Source organism: Gavialis gangeticus, unplaced genomic scaffold, assembly GCF_001723915.1.
Source record: "Gavialis gangeticus isolate Ggan-Ray unplaced genomic scaffold, GavGan_comp1, whole genome shotgun sequence".
Lineage (NCBI taxonomy): Eukaryota > Metazoa > Chordata > Crocodylia > Gavialidae > Gavialis > Gavialis gangeticus.
Genome location: NW_017729031.1, coordinates 71,963,949 through 71,986,918, shown reverse-complemented (window position 1 = coordinate 71,986,918; position 22,970 = coordinate 71,963,949). Strand labels below are relative to the sequence as shown.

Genomic DNA, 22,970 nt, shown 5'->3' with positions numbered 1-22,970 from the left:
CACCAAGGTTGATTTGAGTCAGTAGATTTCCATGGGCTTCAGATCAGGCCCTCAGTAAAAACCACTGATGCCAGATCCAAAAAAGGCACAGGCAAAACTCAGGTACCTAATTTCAAAGCTGCAATTCTGAACAACTCTGCTCTACCGCCATTAACCCTAGAGGTTTGTTTTTGTTTTTTTTATTTAAAATTCAGTGGTTCTCATTTCCCTACTAGATAGAAGCTGCATATTGAGAATAATCAGTATTTTAGATCCCATTCAAAGGGGCTTAATCGTCCAACCATGCACTGTGTAGCAAGTTTAGGAGCTTCATCTGAAGTCTGGAGTCCACTTCATAGGGTAGACACCTAAAAAGTTAGACATTACAGCACCTAACTTTTACTGGATATGGCCCTTAGTGGGCACGTCGACACATATGCTTTACTGCACAGTAGACTAATTTACTGTATGGTAAAGCATCACCTTCTACACGTGACACAATAAGGGTGCAATAGATTAATTTACTCCAGTGTAGGATAGTCCCGTCAGACACAGGTACTATCTGACGGTAGAGTAAATGACTGAGTTTAAATGCACACCGTGACATCAGGATTAGTTTACTCCAGCTCAAGTTGTGCTGGAGTTTATTCAGTTACATTATGAGCATGTGTAGATACACTCAATGTCACACTGACTGCTTCAACAAACGTATGCTAGCATGGTAAGGAACAAGAAATAGCTTCTTTCCTCTCCTATAATTTCCCTGAAGGAGGTAACAAGAATATAACAGCTAGTGGTGCGATATCATTAGAACTCCTCAAACTGTAGTACTTGTCTGGTTTTATCTTGGAGAGTAGTCACCTCTACACTTTACCTCTAATTTTAACTATAAGGAGACAGCAGACTCCACTTTTGTACAAGTGTGCCACAAGAACTTCTAACAAATACGCACTACCCATCATGTCAGGGAAGCTCACAGGTTTCTCTTGGTCCTGCAGACATGTTGCCTCTAGCAACCAGCTCATGTGGGAGGTGGAGAATTTGATATACCACATAAAAACATTAATTTGGTCCTAAAGCTTTCAAACATTTTGTCTGAGTTCAGAACAGGTCTACATTTTAAAGGGCTATTAAAATATTTTATATCCTTTATTTCAGATTCATCAACTTGGAGAAATGAATTAGAGAAACAACCACTTGATAAATACCACCCAAGATCCATCTTTCCTTAAGGTAATGACATGTTCTCAGTTTAATAATGGACATAATGTTAGAAATGTTATCATTGTTTAAAGGCTGAATAACAGCTCTGAAGTACCCAGGTGACACTTTGGTACTTACAGGATGAAGAAAATGGAGAAACTTGGAAGTCAAAGTAATGAGTCAAAAAGGCAGACCAGAAAGAAAATCTTATCAGAAGATTTCTGAATTCACTCAAGGAGAAAGAAGTAGAAGGAAGACTAGGAGATGATACAAGTCAAGTCAAGAGACAGTACATTAGACCAGAGATGTCAAACTCATCTGGCCCTATAGGCCAGAAGAGTGGCACAGGGCCAGTCCAGAGGCCAGATGAATGGCACAAGGCCAGCTGTGTAACTGGATCAGGCCCATGGCCCTGCCCTGCCACATGCTGGATCCAGTGCATGCAGGTCCCATTCCTACTGGGTGTGCTGCACACCCCAGCTAGTTTGGGACCTGTGCTGCATGTGGCACCTACCCTGCACTGTCCAGAGTGGGTGCTGCATATGGGACTGGTCCTGGGCTGGTTGAGGCAGGAGCGATGTACAGTGAAGGTTCCAAGCTGGCTGGCGTGTGCAGTGTGGACCCCAGGGCTTGCACATGCCACATGGTGTGGGTCAACTCCAAGACCCAAGGGCAGCACCAGGAGCTGAATGATAGGGCTCTGTGAGCAATCTCTCTGGCAATCATTTTAAAAACAAGTTGTTAAATAAGGAAGTCAAAGCTACAATGTCATATTTCAGACTTGGGAACTATACCCAAACATACAAAAGGAGGTCCAGGATGCAGATTTACTGCTAGAAAAATTACTTATTGTTTATTGCTCTTCCCAAGAGCCATCTTTCCCCTCATATTGAAAAATAAACACTCTTGTGACAATGTGCAACACATTTGTGGTCTAATATGCCTGATCTGACTCAACTAGATTTTAAAAAAAATTGTGATTAAGTTAGTTAAAACAGGATCAGGCCCTAATGCAGGAAAGGTGAAAACTGAAGGAGTTACAAACAAATTATAACTTGTAAGTAGGAGCTCTCATTGTATGACTCATTCTTTTGATTTCTTCAAGATGCTAATAAATGCTGTAACATGCCCATGTATCAGCTACATCCTGGAAAAAGAGTAACCCCCCCAAAAAAATTTTTGTCTGTTTTTATTACAGATTTCAGCTTCTTGTTGGCACGTATATTTTTGTACCACATTCAACTTAATTTTACGCTTCCTTTTCAGTGGAGGTGGAGGAAAAGCATTAGGAACTGTTGGTTTCAGGGCTGGGGCTGCACTGGAGCTGGTTCAAGACTCCAGTGCAGTGTAGTGACTGGAGCTGACAATCAACTGGTTGTCTATCCAGGCCCCAGGACTGCACCAGAGCTGGTTCAAGACTAACAATCAACACAACCAAGTTCAACCCAGAGCAAGGTGAGACTGCAGTAACCCAGAAGCGGGCAATTATTTGAGCCCACAGGCTACATAGGTGGGCCGGTCAGCAGAATTTCTTTCCCTTCTCTGCCCCTGCCCCACAACAGCCTGGAGCCTATGTGCCTTCTGGCTCCTTCCCACCTCTGCCAACAGTGTGCAGACCTAGCCCTGACCCTGGCTTGCCATGCACCTGCCCTGGACTTGCCACAGCCACAGTGGACCCGCCAGAACCTGCATGCACAGCCCTGGCCCATCCCACACCTGCTCTGGACCACCCATCCATGCTGAGCAGCGGCAGTGGCTGGGCAGAAGCTGCTGCTTGGTGCGAGGGAAAAGCTGCCCTCCCCTTCACCACTGTCAGGCCTTCTTGCTGCAGCCACCAGGTGGTCCAGCTGTAGAGTTGCACCAACCCCACCATGTGCCCAAAGGGCACTGGGACACACCACAGGTCAGACTATGGCTGAGCCAGGTGGGACCAAGGGACCTGCTGTGGGCCAGACAAAGTCCCTCCAGTTGTATTTTGCCCATTCCTGTAGTAAATGTTAGCATGTGACAGCTCAGAACATGATCTTACTTTAATACAGTACAGTAATGCTTACTACAATCTAAATAAAACTGTTAAGTGTCCCACGTGACAAGGTCCTTAGAAGCAATTAGTTTCCTTTTAAGGCCACCTTCCCACATCACCCCTACCATCTTTTTTTGTCACTGCCATGCCATTCTTTCCACCATTCCTAATAGGCGTGCGCTCACTTCTGAAAATTTAAAGCCACAGAGAAGTAAGCAAATTCATTGCCAATAATTTCCTCATATATTAGGTGTTGACGTTTTTATTACAGAAATTTCAGCTTCTTTTTGTGATGCATCTTTAGTGTACAAGATTCAAATTAATTTTAGACTTAGGGAATTTCTCAGGGAAATTCCATTCACCTGTTTTTTGGCAGGAGGCAGATGATAAGAAAGCATCTTAATTCCAGTATAAAATAAAACAATATGCTCATGTCTGCATCTTTACAAAGTTTACAAATACAATTAACATTCACTAACTTCTATATTATATTGGAAATGTGGGATTTGGAGCTCCAACACTAGCAATCTGGCTCATTACAAATGCAGGCATCCATTTGTTTTACAAGTGTTTTTTCAAGGCAGAAATACTTCATCAAGTGAAATCACTTCTAACTTCTTAGGACCATTAAATTCATGTGTAAATACTCTTACTCAAAATTAAAATGACCATAACTTAATTTATCTTAAATTACTTTCCAAGCAAGAAATCTAATGTAAAGTACAGGTAGTAAGAACACAGCACCAGAGATATTTTATAGCACTAAAAATGCCAGAGATATTTAAATTTTTTTGCTCTATAACTGCATTACACAAAGTGCAATACATATATTCTTGTCTTACTATAAACATGGTTATAGGTCAGGGGCCAGATTGGCTCTGGCTCTGGGCACCTGTCCCCAGGTCACTAGAGATGAACGACAACAGCAGCTGGATCCTAGCACCAACCTACCCACCCCTGACCCCAGATGGGTCACTTTCCCCACAGGTGGAAAAGGCTGCCTACCTATGATATAGAAAATAACCAGACAAAAGAAAAAGGAGGCTTAGGTTCTCCATACATGTCTATAATTATTTGATAGAAATACATAAAAATAGGCACAAAAAATTAAAAGTTCAAATTAGCTTTAAAAATTGATCTAAGGTGACACTGTAAAGGATTAGAAAACAAACATGATGTAGTTTGTGCTAGAACCAAATCTGAAAGATTATCTATCCTGTATAACAGGGGTGGCAAACATATGGCCCACAGTCTGGATCTGGCACACAGAACCATTGCATCAAGCCTTCTGGTAGTCTGGTAGGCTACCAGAAGTACATGCTCTTGGCTCTGCACTTCTGCATGTCCCTAGCACTGACAACTAGGTAGAGCTCTGCATGACGGGGCAGTTGCACGGAGCCAGGAGTGTGCAGTTGCACAGAGCTGCATTTGGGTGGCAGCACAGAACTCAAGCTGATCAGCAGAGTTGGGGTGTACAGTGACATGCAGGGCAGCATGGGAATATGTGTTGGCAAGGAGCCAGTGGCTTGCAGAAGCACAAAGCTCTAGCTGAACATGGTTCTGCACTAGTGCACACAAACTCTGTGCCACTGTAGAGGCAGATTTCTGTGCTCCTGCACAGCCTTGGCTCCTCAGTGCTGCATTCCCCCAGCTCTGTGCTGCCAGAATACAGCTCTGTACAGCTGTATATTGCTGGACCCAGCCTGCTGCCTGAACGTAGCCCCACAGATCTTTCCCAAGAGGAGCTCCTGTGGTTTGGATCCAGCCCAGGGAGAGCGCAATACTCTTGTATAAAGTAAGAGCAAAGGTCTAGTGCAAATACAAAACAGAGAGAGAGAGAGACTAACAGCATGTTATCTTTAATACATCACGTAATTAGTGTGTGTAGGTCTTGCACTGCTTTTCAAACAGAAAAAACCTAGCTTGTGACCATACCTTTTCTGCTTCTGGAGATTAGATTCACCAGCGTTAAGTCACAGGCACATATCCCCTCAGCCAAACACTAGTGCCTATATCAGATCTCTATAATCTTGACATTTTGCAAAATTTTTAGATTTAGAAATTATGCTACCCATGAGGATGTTACCCAGCGAGAAAACAACTGAGTATACAAATGAAGAAAAGATGTGTTTGGAAATTTAGAAATTTCTATGATCAGTATGCTCAATTTTCTTGATAATTTTGCCATGATTAGGAAAGGGGCCTCAGGCAATCAAGCCTAGTCTTACACACTGAGTTGCTTTCCCTTTCAGGTGAGTTTTTTTAAGCAACACTTCTTTTCCCCTTCCAAAGATGGTTAAGTATTATCATCCCATATTTCACCGAGAGGAGAATCACAGGTAAATAAAGATCCCAACCTGCAAGTGTCCACAGTTTGGGTTTTCATCTTGAGTTACTCAGGGCCTGAGTTTCAGAGAACTGAGCAACTACTGTTCTTCTGATTTCAGTTGCAGTTGTGGGTACTTAATGCTCTGAAAACCAGAGCCAAGACTCAAAATAGAGTTAGAGTCATTATAATCCTATTACAATCATTTCAATTTAATACCATAATATTCAAGGAGTATACTTGCTGCTGAAGTTTTAAAGAAAGTCAAACCATATAACAGGAGAAAGTCAATGATTAAACTCCTGAAACCTGAGCCTACTGAAGTGATAAACCTGCTTTCAACAATGTAGCCTGATCTGCTGAAGCAGAATTCATGTTTTCTTTCAGTTTAGCTGCCCTCCTAGCTAGCTCCTTCAAAGTTAAGAAATCTAGGAGTTGAAATTAGTTTTAAGAAGCAGAGATCACTAATTCTAAAATATTGGGAGGGTATAATGATAAGACCAGAGTGGATAAAAATCAACATTTTTTTAAATTAAAAAAACGGATTTTTTTAAATTTAAAAATCAGACTTTTTTACTTAATTGTATTTTGGTTTTTTTCTTTTTTTTTGTTAAAATACTTTTAAAAAACACCTATATAAAGATAGCTTTAATTTAAGATATGTCAAAGCTCAAAGATGTCATCGTGGAACAGGGATTACAATTTCTAATTATATATTATTTGAGACAATATATTCATGTAACCTTTTAGAAAAGTTTTATAAATAGATCACAACGGGCCATGGACTATATTAGGGGCCCAATCTTATGGGGTTCCCAGAGGCTCCTCTATAGATTAGTAAAGATTAAAGAAAACCACACTATCCAATGGGACTCAGTGCTCAGGCTAGAAGATCCCATTAAGCATCCCTGTGCTGCTTAACTTCAATTCTCAATCTGTGGATTTGTGTCCCTAGACATAACATCCTTGTTAACACCAGTATATGGCAATGAGAGATAACAGACCTGACTACCTAGCCATCAGCCCTCTTGTCTCTGCAAGTTTGTGTAGGCAGTCAAGCCCTTACCTCTCCTAAAAGCGGAAAGTTTCAAGAAATTAAATGGAGGATATCAAACAATAAGAACACACTTTTTGCAGAAAACAATGATTAAAGTTGTTGCTTCCTGACCAGTGATTTAAATCATGATTTAAATTGATTTGCTTTAAATCAAATCCACCCTGGATAAGACAAAATCAGTTTAGTTTGCGAACTACAGACAATACCTTATTAAATAAACAGTGAATCAAACAGTCATAAAAACAAAATACATTTGATGTATGTTGTTCCCGTGTTCTTCACATGTAGTTATATAAAACTTTAAAAAGATATATTTGGATTTCTGCTTGTTTGATTGAATTTCAATATCTATTCTAAAGCGGCTGGACACAAATTACAAGTAAAACTATTAATTATTTAGTAAATAATTCGTTATTTTCTATCAAAAAAGTTAAAAAAAAATGTAAAACACTGTAATTAAGGCACTTTAAGTCAACATATCCTAAAGGTTTCTAACCAACGAGAAGCAACTTCTCTTTATGACAGACTGCAGATACTACACAAAATTAACATAAATAAATTTAAATCAAAGTTTCTTATTAAATCACTATATTAAAATCAATCTACCTTTGTTTCTCAAATTAAGAAGAAAGCAGCTTTGTAGCAAGATTTTCATACTACAGTATAACCTAATGAATCGAGCACCTGCCAGAAATGTGAAAATTCCAGATTATTGAAACTGGAGCAGCGACTGGTCCCAGAGCAGTGATCGCATGTGGATCAGTGGCACAGGTGGTGGACCGTGGCAGCAGCCGCCGCCGCGTGCAAGCTTCTCTCTCCACTGCTCCAAGACCAGCTGCTGCTACTCCCCGATGGAGCGTAGTTTTAAAAAAATGCCAGATTTTTGATAATTCCAGATGTACGAGGTTATACTGTACAACCTATTAAAAAAAGCCTAAACCACAAGATAGTAGTGACTGTCCTTTATCTTTACCAATATCCCTTTTTGACATCAGCGTTCGCAGTCTGCTGAGCAACAGATGTTCAAGACCTTAAAACTTGAAACTCCAGTACTAAATAATGAATAGCATGAGTCTGGATAAATACAAAAGGGCCTGGGGGAGCTGGATATTTTGCCCACACCTGTACTAAGTAAGAGAGAGCAACTTGGCCTTAGTCCAGCAATTCTCAGCCTTCTTAAACTGAAGGCACCCCTCTGAAAATGCCAGGTCTTAGCTTCCACTCCTTTTTTGACTATAGAAAAATAACAGAACAGTTCTTCTGTTGCAAAAGGACTTGGAAAAAGCACAACAGGTCAGAAGGTTTTTGACAGCAGGAATTCCTATTTTAAATCTGTGGGGTTGTCTATCATATGTAAATAGGTGTTTGCACATCAAACTGCAAATATTGAGCAGTACTCTGCAGCAACCTTAAGAGAACGTTGCAGCACCTCAGGGTGCCATGAAATCCTGGCTGGGAATCATTGCTGAAGTCAGAGACCAAAGCAGAAACCTAGCTCCTTGATGGCTTGCATACAATCTCTGTCCCACTCTTTTACTATCTGTACAAAAGCTAGCAAACTATGTCTTCACAAGACTAAGTACAGACATAAAAGACATTTAAATCAGTGGATTCTGCCTTTATGCTGGTGTTTACACAAAACCAAGTCACTCCACTATGGAATAAAGTTACTTGTGACTCAAAGTCATAAGCAACTGTACACCAGGGCTAGTTAACACCAGTACATGAGCTGTGTGTGTACAGCTATGATGAATTTCACAATCGGGTAACCCTTCACTCAAGGAAGCAGCCTATTATAGGCAACCTACCAGCTAGTGGCAAACCACTGAAAAAGCAACTACTACATGCAGCTATAACCAGTGAGTCAATCACATGCCTGCTCCAGATATGAATATTAGTTATTCTAGTGTACAAACCAATAAGTTACACAAGTGTAAATAAGTTGCGTCCACATCATATGGCTACAGTAACTAATGGGGATGCTACTGCTATAACTATGGTGACAGGGCTATGTAGGCTAAGCCCCCTGATGAAGATACATCTCTGCTGGCATTTCTGCTGCCAGAGTTAGGCCAGCTCCTTAAGTGGACAGAAGCTCTGCATCCTTTTGCTATGGGGCTATGCCTATACTGAGAGGGGGTTTCTACAGACCTGTCAGCTATAGGGTGTGATTTTATCATGCTCTAGCTGACAGTTACACAGGTAGAACTTTGTAATGTAGACAAGACTTGATGAAAAAGCTCTTAGAAGACTGAAACTATTGTCAGAGATGGAAACCAAGAAAATGTTAAAGAGTAATTTGTGTTTGATATCAGACTGAAATTCTGATCTTCATTAGTAAGTCCTAAACCAGTTTGAGAAAGATCAAAATCTCAGCCAGACTGAGTATATTAATTTGCTCAGATCCTAACAAAGCAGTTGGTTTCAAAAGGGTGCTGGGTACTTTGCACAAAAACAAAGAATTCTCAAAAGTGCCCAAGCACATGTCACTACTACTAACTTACCGTCTGAGGCAGTGACATACACAAAATATGCCACGTACATGGCCTTCCAAACTGTAAGTAGTGTTAGCAGTTTAGCATGGCACAAACACAGCTACAGTACCTCCAGGTCAGGAGATAGCATGCACAGAACAACTCAGAAAATATCTTTAAGTGCTTCAACAAGTCAGCAGTATAGGCTTTTTGAGGTAGCTGAATTCTAAGACCCATTTCCAAAAGAGACATAGTAACCAAATTCCCTTCTGGAAAATGGGACTTTTAGGAATCAGGCTTACTTACGCTTGTTAGAAAATTTTATCCACCATCTCTGGAAGGAAAGAGCTTGCCTGAATGTTTTACATACGAAAGTTTGAGTGAGGGTAGTAAACTGTATAAAAATGCTGGGTAAAATGCTTTTCAGCTCATGGAACTTGACAGAACCTTTCCAAGTTAAGTTTCAAGTTCAACTCCCCATTGGTTTTGCATAGGAAGAAGAGATATGGGGCTTTTTGAAATTAATCAACTGAAATCAGGTTAACTGCATGCATTTTACTTTGATTTCTCTTTAGCAGAGATACATAACTGGTTGACTAATTTCTGGGTGCCAAAATGGGCATTAAAATAGGAAAAGAAGAGGTTAAAGTGTCCAAATCTGACCAAATTATTTTAAGACAAAATAAACAATACTGCAATAATCATAACTTACCTTGACCAAGATGAGAAGGCTTTTGAGAAGTTACATGCCCACTGCTATCCAAGATATACTGAGTGCTAAAGTCGTCTACAGAGGTCTTTGTTGTGATCGCAACCTAAAAATACAAGAACTTCAAGTTAATCAGTAATCTCTAAAGTCCATAATGGTTTAAAGACTTTAGATCTGCTTTGATATGATTCTCAGCATTAAGTTACAACTCAATGTACAAGTTACTAATAAGAAAACCTGTATATAGTGGTGTCAAATGTTTTTATATTTATTCCATGGACATTCACCCTAATCAATTATTCTACCCCATGATTAAAAATGTCTTCTTTCTCTTAGGCACAAGTACCGCTTCATGAGGTGTATGTAGCCCTTTCATACAGTATTTCTAAAGTTACTTTTCAAAGTCAGTTTATTTAATCAACAAAACAGAAGATTTTCCAATTTCTTTACTTCATGGGAGAAGTCACAAAATATTAATCACAAGATTTCTTCAATGTTTCTTCATAAGGAATTTCAGTATGCAATGGCTTCCATCAAGAAGTACAGTACAGTTCAGTACAGTACCTTATCTTCTATAGCCACTATTGCTCAGTGGTAGTGTGTTTCATAAGCAGTCTGGGTGATATTCAAAGCTCTCTCTTACAAAAATCAGAGTACATCAACAATTCAATAAACCTGGAATTATAAATCAGCTTCAAGTTCTGATGATAACTTTCATCTTCCATCGAGACCAGTGATTCTCAACCAGGGTGCCAGGCACTCTGGGCTACCAACAGATCCATTGAATGGTACAATGAGGGCATAAGCAGACAAGCCAAGTTAAGGCTCATCTCTGCCTAGACAGTCCCTACATCTACTGCCCAGCCCCTGTGTAAGGAGGTAAGGTTTGTAATAAATAAGTGTTGTAAGTTGGGTGCCACTCAATTCACAAAAATTTACAGAAGGGTGCCTTGAGTCCAGTGAGGGGTGCCTCAAGTATAAATGGGTTGAGAACCACGGATCAGTGGTACTCAACGTTTTTGTCCTATAGGCTGGATATGCAGTGCCTTGTCCATCCGTGGTCTGGATCCAGCTAGCAGGCCTGATTTGGCAGGTACCATGGGGCCCAATCTGGCCTTGTGGAGGGGAGGCCCGGGCCTGATCTGACCATGTAGGAGGAAGAGGACATGGCTCATTCCTGATCCAGCTGCACAGGACTTGGGAATTTGGCAGCAGGGCAAGGGTGGCAGTGCCAATTCCCATTGATCCCTCACTGCCAAAATGTGCAACCCGTGAGGAGCCTGGCAGGACAGATACTATGGCTCAGCAGGCTGGATTTGCCTTGCAAGACAGGGGTTGAGCACTATTATAGACAGTTAAAAAAAAAAATTCTCCAAGCTCTTTATAGATTCACATTAACATTATAGAGAAATCATTCAGAGAAAAACAAGCTATTTAAGAGCAAACAGGAAGATGACACACCAATTCAGGCAGGAAGTAAAGTATATCAATTGAAACTACAGGGGGCAATTAATGTAAGCAGAGTATAAACAGTATCACCAGAAGTATTTAATATAATGACTAAGATTAGTTACTGACATAACTACTGACAGAAGTAGTTAATCCACTAAAACCAACTCCCCCCTCTTAGGAAATATAAACTGGGATTTTAAATGTTCAAAACAGATGGGACCTCGGTTTGCACATTTGAGGATGACTCGTCCAGCAACTTACTACTGTCCTTGCACCACTAGCTTTATCCGCAAACTAAACATTGGCTTAGCATCACCCATACAGAATACAACTGTCTACTGAGACAGGAATATTTTTTAAAGCACTTTTCCTTGGGAATCTTCCACAAAAATTCTGGACCCAACTCAGCTTAGTGTATATGAATTAGTGCAACCTTTTTGGCAAGTGTGCCAAAAAGGATGTCCCATATTCTTCCTGAATGCTACTCTGATCCCCTTCCCTGCCCAATCTGGTGTTCTGCTTTCTGTTCCCTGCCCTGTGCTCCCTGTCCAATCTGCTACTCTGCTTTCTGCTGCCTGTCCTATCTGCCACTGTACACCCTACTCCCTCTATGATCTGCCACATGCCACACAGAAGCTGCCTGTGAAATATGTAGAAAAGGTTACTTGGGTTAATGTCATCTCTTTTATTAGACCAACTGAATAGTTGGGGAAAAAAAAAAAAAAAGTTCTTTGCAGACTTTCAGGCACAGGGAAAGTCTGCTGGTCTGTTTCTCTCTAGGATCCAAATAGAAGCGTAAGCCAATATGCAGAAGCAGATCTATGAAAATGCAAGTGTGGCAGGGAAGGTTGGCTACCTGGGTTGGAGTGATCATGCAGTTCTACCTTTTAACACAATTCCTGTAGCTGAGAGTCCACTTTTCCAATGGACAGTAGCTATCATGATCTTCCTGTAGGAAGCTTTGGCCTAGTCCATGCAGGACTTTGAAAGAAGTGAAGGAAAGCTCGAGTTTGACTTAATATTCAGAAAGAAATTCAAAGCATAGGTCACCAACGGGATGATGCACTCTTAATGGTTTACACAAGTACAAAAATTAAAAGCTGTGTTTTGAACCAGACCTTTTTTTTTATGGTCAACTATTTCAGTCCTAGATAACAGAGCAATGTCAAACTTGTGGATTAGTGTGTAGCCAAGTCAGAGTCTGACAGGACAGGGTGCAGTCTCCTGGCTTCTTAAAGCTGGAAAAGGGTTTCTCTGCAGCTGTAGTCATTTGAGTACAAGAAACAACAAGGAGTCAAGGAGGACCTCAAAATGCAGATCACACCTTGTTGTTGGAAGGCAGACCTTTCAATGAAAACCGTAATTACACTGGTCAATAGTTCTGCAATTCTGGCCCCACCACCTCTTCTTGCATGTTCAAATTGAGCTTAAATCAGGTATTAAATCTCAGTCAGAATGGGTACTGTTTTTCATTGACATAAGTAGAAAGATCAGTGATAGCCGAGATGAGAGAAAAATTTTGAAGCATTACATATCCATATCTTAGAACCAAAAGGATAGAGAAACACTACAAGGATGGCATCTCTTGCCAACTCCAACTGAGGGAATGAACTGCAGTGCCAAAAAGCTACCAAACTGGCCCAAGAAGAAGCCAGCAGGTGGCTCTAAAGTAAATGCAAGATTAGTGATTTTTCCGAGGCCTGCAACATGACTATAAAGGAAGAGAGAACAGAAAACACAAAATGTCAAAATATGCTGTTTAAAACAAACAAAACAAACAAAAGCAAGCACATTACCAAGAAGATGAGGGCAGAATGTTAAGTCTTTCCATTTAAATTTTGCAGATGTTACTGGCAGAAAAAGTCTAATGCATTATACCATCCACCTCTCACCTCAGATATGCAGCAAACTGATCCTAAGGCTTCCCCACGGAAGCCATATGTTGTCAAGTGTTCAAGATCCTCAGGGCAGCTTATCTTTGAGGTATAGTGCTTAATTGCCATAACTGGAACATCTGCTGCTTTGATTCCATCTCCATTGTCTCGCACTTCTATCTTATCAAACCCATAATTTTCCTAAAAGAGAATAACAGTAATATCAATCACAAAATACAATTCAAAATTGGCTACTGAACCCCATGCTTATTCATAGACAGAGAATTAGTTGAGGGTCCAGTCCTAATGTTCCCAACCAAGGCAAAATTCTGACATATCCATCCAGAAAAAGTGCAGGATACATCCTTATATAGTGTCTACAGAAATAGAAAAAAGCAAAAATGGATATCTATAGATACTCTTCTTGTGGTTCTAAATGAGCCTAACTCTCTAACTCATAGAAATTTAAATAACTTTTAATGTATTTAAGTATCTAGGTCTGAACAAATAGTACTAGATACTTAAATACATTAAAAGTTATTTAAATTCCTAACTCACAACATCATAAATTCTAAACTGAAATAAATCTTTATGACTGACATGCTAAAGACAGATGATTCTGGTTTCATATTTCTTCTGTTCCCATGTAGGTACATCATGGTGGCGAGGTGGAAATATTAAAGAAAATCAGTACAAATTAGTAACACATCTTGGACTGGCAGTTCCCAGACAGACCCATAGACAACTGGCAGTGTAGGGAACCATTAATATTGACCTACAGAGAACAAACTTTCTCTCTCATTCCAAAGGTCCAGCTGGAACAGATTTCAGAAATCATCTCTTAAGAGATAGTCTGAAGTATGAAACATCTAAGACCCCAACCCCTGAGTTAGATACAGGTTTGCTAAGTAATGTATATTGTCACAGCGTGGGCCCTACAAGCGGCCGTGAACCCGCTAGGTCCCCCTGCCGTGCCAATTAGGAGATCCAGCACCCTCTTAATTCTCGCCCGCCACGTCTTTGATCTTTATAGTTAATATGGGAGGCTGCCTTTGATCTCCTATGATCTCAGGGTGACTTGGAGCACCCCAGCCTTATGAGCTATGCGTGCCTCCTACCTCCCCTTTAGCACGCCCCAAGCCTCGCAGTTATTCCGGACGTTCTTGTGTCTCCAATCTTACAATACTAGCCCTCCCAGGCTTCACTCTTGCAGGCTGGTCCCCCCTGGGGCCTATGCTATGTGCTTCTCGCACTCTTGCCCTCGCTGGGGCCTGGGTCTGCGCCTCTCGCGCTCTTGCCCTTGCTGGGGCCTGTCCCGTGCCAAACCACACCCGGGGCTCAGGTGGCGCACAGCCATGCCTGGCCCCCTGACCCTTCTCAGGGTTCTTATGCCACGTGCTTCCCGTGCTCTTACCCTCGCTGGGGCCTTTATCTGCGCTACTCGCGCCCGTGGCCCTCTCTGAGCCCGTCCCGCGCTACTCGCGCCCGTGGCCCTCTCCGAGCCCGTCCCGCGCTACTCGCGCCCGTGGCCCTCTCCAAGCCCGTCCCGCGCTATTCGCGCCCGTGGCCCTCTCCAAGCCCGTCCCGCGCTACTCGCGCCCGTGGCCCTCTCCGAGCCTACACGCCAGCCCTATCTCGGGCTTTCACCGGCGCTGGGGCTCAGGTGGCACGCCGCCGTGCCTGGCCCCTGACCCTTCTCGGGGTCCTATGCCCTCACTGGGCCAAGTACCGCCCTCACGGGCTGGGGTCTCTCCCCACTCACCACACCACAGTGGTGCCAAGCCGCCACACCTTCCCGGCGCTGCTCGGTGCCCAAACAGGGCACCCAGGAACCCCCAGACTACTGGGGAGCTCCCGTGAGGCCTCCTCACACCCCTACAGCCTCACCCGGTCCTCCGGATATATACACAACGGAACCATAAGCCTACCGGCCGTAACAAAACCATAAGCCTACCGGCCGTAACAAAACCATAAGCCTACTGGCCCTCACAAAGTCCAGGCCCTCCTGGCTCTCTGGCCAAAACCTCCCGGTCAGGCTTCTCTCTACCTTCACCATAATGCAGCCCTCTATGTGCTCAGGCTGTACTGCTCAGCTTAGCCCTCCTGCAGAGCTCTTACCCTCAGGCTGCCAGAAGGGAACTCCTAGCCAGGCTCCGGCCTGGCTGTTTATAAGGGCCCGGCCCTGCCCCTTCTGCTCACCTGACCAACCCGGTTACTCCAGCAACCCACAGCTGAGCTGCCCTGGTGATTGGCAGCTGCTCTTCACTCTTTTCTAGGCACAAGGTCACATAGGTGCCTTGTGACAATATGCAATGAATTATCACACAATAGAAATCCACATCCTCACTTCCCTGTTTCTATAACAATGAAGGATGCTGGTGCTCTCTCCCAGTTAAGTCTTTGGGAAACAAACCAATATACATTAATGTGTTCGTTCCAATTGTCTCGCTAGATCCACCTGACAAGCAAGTTCTGTTCTTTAAAGATACATAACAGTAGCAACCTGAACGCTTTTAATATGAACTGGTGCATGTAATTTTAAAGTCAGTGCTTACTGTTTAGTTATATATAAAACTATGGAAATCCCATGCTTCCTAACAGTAAGCAGCATTCCCCATGTTCAACCTACATCAGCTATGATGCTAGCTATTCAATTTTTTATACTATTTTCATTAACACACTTGTTAAAACTTTATAATTAGATAGCGCCTACTTCTATGTATTTTGATGACTTCTTCTGTATTTTCTCCACTAGAAAACATCAAACAATTGTGCATGCATTAGCAAGTTAGACCTCTAGAGATAGTTAAATTTTTACTCTCCCTCTTTACAGACTGAGACCACTCTCTGCTTCAACTTACCAGTGATTCAGTTTGCAAAAGTAATTCAGGAAATCAGAGTTGCAAATAAGATCCAAATGTCCCAAGTCCCAATTCTGTATTCTATTACCTGAATTAATATTTCATTAGTTTTCTACTGAACATACAGTAAAATCTCCGTTATCTGTCAAGTGGGGAATGCCGGGGGCTGGTTATGTAAAAATTCCAGATATCTAAAAATACTGGAGTGGGGGGAGGGACGGGAGGAAAGTGGGGACTTGCATGCAGCAGTGGTGGTGTTGTGGGGAGATGGCAGCTGTGCAGGGTGGTTGCACACAGCTTGCATGTGGCGGCGCAGGGTGGTAGATGGTGGTGGTGGCAGCAGCAGTGAGGCGGTAGCGCGGTGCTGGTTAATGGAGTATTTCAGCTAGTAGAATGCAGGATAACAGGGATGTTACTGTATTTTGTGGTTTTAAGTCAGACTTCCACTATTACTAAAAAAGAAAAACTCATTTTTTAGTGTTATCACAAAAAGTGACAGACTGACAGCTCTGTGGATGGAAACTCTCTTTTTATGCACAAATAGAACACCAGGAATGACAGTAATTTTACCAAAATACTGAAATGTTTCAACCGTGACCTGGAGCACATGTCAAGAGGATAGCTGAGATTGTATGTACACATGCTTTAGTGTTGCTAAAACAAGACAGCAATAGCTAACCAGGAGGCTAATCTGGTTACAATCAGAGTATGCAAAATTGGAATGCAAGACTATGCTTTTTCTAGCCTACACTAAAAAAACAAGTCTGATCATAGTACAAAGTGAACACAGACAGACCCACCACTTCTGGGATCCGGTTTAAAGAAAAATAAGATAATATTCAACTCAAGCTTTCCCCATCTTGCTTTCTTCAAAGGTTCCTGCCCTGGTACAGCTCAATCCACACTAGACCTTCTCCAAAGAGGCATTCTTACCCTTGTATTGAGATGAAGTGAAAAGACCTTACCCCACCAAGTCAGCATAATCCACTAAAACCTTTCCCAACAGGACTTTCACCTGCTAACGAGGCAAAATATTTCAGGAAAATGTTATTATTCACTCAGATGGAACTCCAAAGTCAGAGCTTTGGGGAAAAAACCAAAATTATCTAAATTTGCAGTAATTAAGAGTTTAATTGTATCCCTCATCTGAGGTATCCAGTCCTTTTGACACTGGACTTCCTCACTAACACCAAATAGTCTCATTGAAACAAACACAATCTCTTCTATAAACAAGGACAACAAGACTGATTCATTAATTTCCTTTGGAAGAGAGGGCAATAAAGTAGGGACCTAACTTAAGTCGTGGCAAGACAAAGCCTTTTTTGCAGCTCTGTCCTGGCACAAAGAGCCCATTTCACTGTCATTTTGCAGTGGCCCTGCCTCTCAGCACTGATTGGTGGAGAGGCTCTGACAGGGAGGAGGGGCAGTGGGGAAGACTTCATAAAAAATATTTTTATTAAGGTTTTTTATTCACAGATTTCACAGGCAACCCCAGATTTTGTGGTTTCTGCAAAATTGAAATTTAGGTATATCCCTAGCAATATGTAAGAATTACTCCACTGAATAAGGAATCTGGCCTCTGATTTTCTTTGGAGGAGAGAAAGGTTAAAAAACAAGATTTTTTGTTTTGTTTTGTTTTGCATTTTAAATTTCATGATCTGTATTGCACTTTGGAACCTATTCAATGCTAATGTAGGTATTGGGCCCAGTTATGTTGTCATTCTTCTTTAAATCCCATCCAATAGAAATAGTATGTTCACAGAATCATAGAAAATTAGGTTGGAAGGGACTTCAGGAGGTCTAGTCCAACGCCCTGCTCAAAGCAGGTCTGTCCCCAACTACATCATCCCAGCTAAGGCTTTATCTACCTGGGTCTTAAAAACCTCTAAGAATGTTCAATGCACAGTATTCTTATTACACAAAATCCAAGTAAAAAAATGAAAATGCATTACTGTATTGCATTATTAAGGGTGGCTGTGCAAAGAACAGACCATTATGCTTTACCACACTATCCAAAAACTACTAGGCAACAAATTCTCTCTCAGTGATTCTCTCAGTCTGATTCAACTGAGCCATCTCCACCAACTGCTAATGAAAATGCTTCCTGTGAAGAAACTTTTAGTTGTTTTGCAGAGCAAACTGTTCAAATTGGGGCTGAGCTGTCGTTCCTATGGTAGCAGAGCAACACCTGAGAAAACAGAAGTGTTGTTGGCCATTTTAGTTCATTTAGATTCTTAGCCACTGGTGAACATCATGAACAGAGATTGAAAACCATATCATCACTGGCTACGAAAAACAAGGCATGGGGAATAATAAGTTAACTGTTAGTGGTGAATGCTAATGTACAACCATGACTTATTGAACAAAAGTCATAAGCAAGCTTCCTACAAATCAGACTCAGACTCACCTACCTAACAGAGTCATTGGCACCCTTCAGAAACTTGCTGCCACTGTAAAATGCCTAATTAAAAATACTTAGTAAAAGAGGGGTCATACATCACGTTGACTAGGAATTCTGATAATTTTTACAAATGTTTATAATTCTGATTATTTTTATGATTATTGGACAGGTTGGAAAAGTGGGCAGATCAGAATAGGATGCAGTTTAACAAAGATAATTTCAAGGTACTGCAGCTTGGGAGAAGGAATCGCCAACACGCATACAGACTGAGAGATGACTTCCTAAGCAGCACAGCAGCAGAAAGGGATCTCGGAGTCATAGCTGACTCCAAGATGAATATAAGCTGCCAATGTGACAAAGTGATCAGTAAAGTTAACCGTACTCTATCATGTGTTAGCAGGTGCAACACGAACAGGTCTAGGGAGGTAATATTTCCCTCTATGCTGCATTGGTAAGGCCGCAGCTAGAGTACCGTGTTCAGTTTTGGGCGCTGTACTTCAAGAGGGATGTGGAAAATCTTGAGAGGGTCCAGAGAAGGGCTACTCGGATGGTTAGGGGCCTGGAGGTGAGGCCCTACAAGGAAAGATTGAGAAACCTGGATCTCTTCAGCCTCCGCAAGAGAAGTTTGAGAGGGGATCTAGTGGCCATCTACAAATTTGTCAGGTGGGGAGAGCAAGGAATAGGAGATGCTCTGTTTACAAGGGCACCCTTTGGAGTTACTAGAAACAATGGCCACAAACTGACAGAGAGCAGATTTAGGTTAGACATCAGGAAGAACTTCTTTATGGTAAGAGTTACCAGAATCTGGAATGGGCTTCCAGGGGAGGCGGTGCTCTCCCCTACCTTGGAGGTCTTCAAGAGGAGACTGGATTAGTACCTGGCTGGGGTTACCCAACCCCAATGATCTTTCCTGCCCGGGGCAGGGGGTCAGACTCAATGATCTACTAAGGTCCGTTGTGACCCTAAACATATATGAAATCTATTAAAAAGACAGTTAAATTTCCTAGTCAACATAAGCTTGAGGTATAGTCTCTGACATGGCCAACAACATAGCTCATGCTTCTTATTTTCAGCCGCATGTCCAGATTGCATATTGCACACATGAAATATGGCCACTCTCCAAAATTTCACTGACTTCAGTGGGGCTGGTAAGTGAGCACAGGAGTTCACCAGATCATCACATGTCTCAGATTGAGGTTTAGGTGTTTGCATGGTCTGGCCCAAATGTCAGAACTAAAATGAGAATTCCACACTAGAACAATGGTTTTAGACTCAAGGTACCCTCCATAACTTTTCTGAATCTGGTAGCAGCACAGTTAAGAACCACCATTCTAAAAAAGTTTCTGCTACTTTACCACGGAAAATGTGAAAAAGCATTAAAGTTATTAAATGAAAGGTTTTTGCAGGAAAAAGCACATCTTTATATTGGTTTTATGAGTATGGGGGGGTTGGAGTATCTATTTGCTTACTGGAATTGTATTAAAAGACAGAATTGATCTAAACTTAGTGCTCAAATGTCTACTTTATATCTGATATTTGCTTTCACCAGAGCTGAGAGGACAAGAATTTCATTCTGTGAAAAATACCAAAGGTTTAGATATTTGTTTTATCCAACATTGGAACAACAACAAAAATTACTCATACCTATATTACCTCCAGGCTGCTACAGCATGACAGCCAGGTGGAATTGCCCTGTGCACCTGTTTCCAGAAGGGACATGTGGATCTGGACCAGTTCAGCTCTAAAAGCCCCTTCTGGAAACAAAGGTGCATGGAATAGTTTTACTTAGATGTGGCCATGGCAGTGACACCCCTAGAAGAGTTTCACAACAACGCAGTTGAGAACCACTAAGTTAAAACGGCCCAATATCTCTTAAAACAAGACTAATAAAGAATGACGTGATAAAGCAAGCATACAAGAATTCATTAGGAACACACTTGGCTCAAACTGTTATCTCAGTTATAGCCAGATATAACTATGAGTGACTTTAACTGGGGTACATGGATGTGACCAAGGGCAGAATTTGACTTTTAATTAATTATATTGTAGTATATGTATTATATCTATGACACATATTGACCAAGACTAAACTTATGAAACACAACAATCCAGGAATTATTCCAACATATTATATTGCATCTAATTTTCTACCTTAGGTTGAACTTGGTATTAAAAAAAAAACTTACCAGTTTAACATCAATACTTGTAGCATTCGCATCCAAAGAATTTTCTATCAGCTCTTTCACTACACTGACAACTGATGTAATCACCTGAGAACTTGAAAGGAGACGGACAGTTTCGGCTGACAACTGCTTCATCCCTGACCTTTTAGAGTCAGGGCAGCTAGAGAGAGACATGGAATAGAAGAGGTTAAAGAGCATAGTACAAAGGATGAAATTTCTACAGCATGGAGTCCTGGCCCTGCAATCATCATGTATGAACAGTGAGACCCCATTCAGAACCCTAGAACAAATACTGCCCTTAGCTATGTACGTCTAACATACTGATTTCAACAGGCATCGGAATCTATTTAATGTTACTACACTGCTACTGCTCCTCTTCTCCTTATATCACCGCCCTTTCAGAGGAACCCATCACTGAGTTAAAATGGGCAATAAAAGTTAAAATGGTCTGTAAATGGTTCAAATAGTCATCTCTACAGCATGTTCACATTTTGGTGCTATGTAGAGATACCCTGGCTATCTTGAGTACCATAAGCAATATGGGTAGCCATGGCACAGTGTTCCTGCTCAGCCAATTTATCTTTATAGTTAAATGGTAAGGTAGTTAATTGAAGGCAACTAGCCATTATGAAGCATTTATATGGTGCCAAAACTAGCAAGGTGCTTCAATTTCCCCAACTGTGAAATGGACTTAATGATACTGACCTCTTGGCTCAAATGCTTTGCAATCTACTTGCTACTATTACACACATAAAGGAGGTATCTTAAATAAAAACCTGCCCTATACAAGATCAACTCTTCATGAGATGCCCCTAGTGTGCCTCAAGACAACTGTTCCTCATGACAGAAGAAAATCTCTCATTGTCTTGTCCCAGGCTCTATTTTCCTTTTTTTTTCCAGGCTAGCTGACCTAGCCACTATGAATCCATGCAAAAAAATTTGCTAGAACATAAACCAACAGTGCACATGATCATTTCTGTACACTGCTGGTTCCCACCACAAAGCTGCTGAGCTTTCTCAACACCCAGTAAAGCCCTGCAAAGTTTGGAGTGGAGGGGGGAGGCTCAACCCCTGCAAGAGTCTCCAGGCACTTGGTCTGCAACAGCTTAAATCAATGCAACTCAACAGAACTGGGCTTTGCAAACAATGAACGAACCATACCTTTCTCAGAGATAGCAGAGGGTGTTACAAAACGGATTATTCATCAAGTAGGTGGCATAACAACCCACTTTATTCAAACCAAAGGTAAAAACTGCAAGTATGTTTGCTGGAAGGCCCATACCTCTAAAGCCTGTTGGCATGACACAAAATAGGTTCTTGCCTACAAACCTCATGATTCTCTGAACCAGTTTCTAAAGTACCACCCTACCATCTACAGAAATACAGCTAAAACCAGGTAGCTTCAGCTGCAAGATGTACCCATCTGCTAGGCCTAGGCCTCTGCAGTTGATCAAATTGTTGGCTGAAGGGCAGAATTAAGACCTGTGCTCTCCTCTCCTGTAGATCATATTTTGTCTCTGGTGTTAATTAAGAGACGTGATGTCTTTTATCCCTTCAAGACATCCAGGTTGAATGGTGCTGGGTATTTAAGGAATACACACAGTAAAATTTACTGCTGGGTTGCCTAGCACAATTCTAGTGACTTCAATGGCATTGCACCATATTATTTCAGCTGTGATGTGGGCCCAACATTTTCAAACCTGTCACGTATTCTGATGTGCATTACCAGTTTCACACTCCTTTGGAAAAAAAGACAGAAAGAAAGAAAGAAGGCAGAGGAAACTGCTGTCTTTTTATTTCAGCCAGCGTCTCCTGCCAACGCTGATGGCTCAGTGCAGCCCCACTGTGGCTCCCCAGACACTGCTCACACTGGCGCCTGGGTTCAAATAAGCAGCTGGTGGCTTCAGAAAATAATAAAAATGAATTAAAAAATAATAATTTTTAAGTTTTCCCTGTGCTCATGAAACCTCCCAATCAAATGCAAAACGGGTGCCAAGAGGGTGCCCACCTCTCTCTTTTCATCACTCACCTGCTTAGTACGGTGAGACCCACAGATCCCAGCTGGAGGAAGGGGATGATGCCTTAAAGGTGGGAGCCGGGCAGGACCCGAGCAAGGCCGGGCGCTGCGACACGCGTTTGTCTCCTAAGGGCCAAAGCAGAGCTGTGAGCGGCGGGGCCCAGAGGCGAGCGCTGCCTGCCGCAGGAGCGGGACACCTCAAGCAGGCCGAGACCCCAACGCGACACCAGAGAAGAGGAGACGAGTGCTCCGCACGTGCCCTGCCCGGCTGCAAAGCGAGTCCCGGGGGCCGGGCCGGGCCGGGCCGGGCCAGGGGACACGCCGCCAGGCGCCACCAGCCCACGTTACCTGCTCCGGAGCGGCCGCGCCAGCTGGGCCCACGGCGGCGCCTCCCAGCGCCACCAGCCCGGG

The 22,970-nt window shown here is 42.3% G+C and overlaps 1 protein-coding gene across 2 annotated transcripts in view; it reads right to left on the bottom strand.

Annotated features, from left to right (window-relative positions):
- The window catches only part of PMS1 (PMS1 homolog 1, mismatch repair system component), an 80,415-nt gene extending 57,458 nt beyond the window's left edge, over positions 1 to 22,957 (bottom strand). The window contains exons 1-5 of one of the 2 annotated variants that reach the window (XM_019523095.1): positions 22,908 to 22,957; positions 22,572 to 22,685; positions 20,546 to 20,702; positions 13,116 to 13,298; positions 9,775 to 9,877 (exon numbers count right to left, since the gene is read on the bottom strand). In XM_019523095.1, coding sequence (XP_019378640.1) covers positions 9,775 to 9,877; positions 13,116 to 13,298; positions 20,546 to 20,677 — 418 coding nt within the window. In that variant the 5' untranslated portion in view covers positions 20,678 to 20,702; positions 22,572 to 22,685; positions 22,908 to 22,957. Of the gene's footprint in view, positions 1 to 5,140; positions 5,267 to 9,774; positions 9,878 to 13,115; positions 13,299 to 20,545; positions 20,703 to 22,571; positions 22,686 to 22,907 lie in introns of those variants that run through there. The other variant, XM_019523096.1, reaches the window with a different exon arrangement.
- Between the last annotated feature and the right edge of the window lie 13 nt (positions 22,958 to 22,970).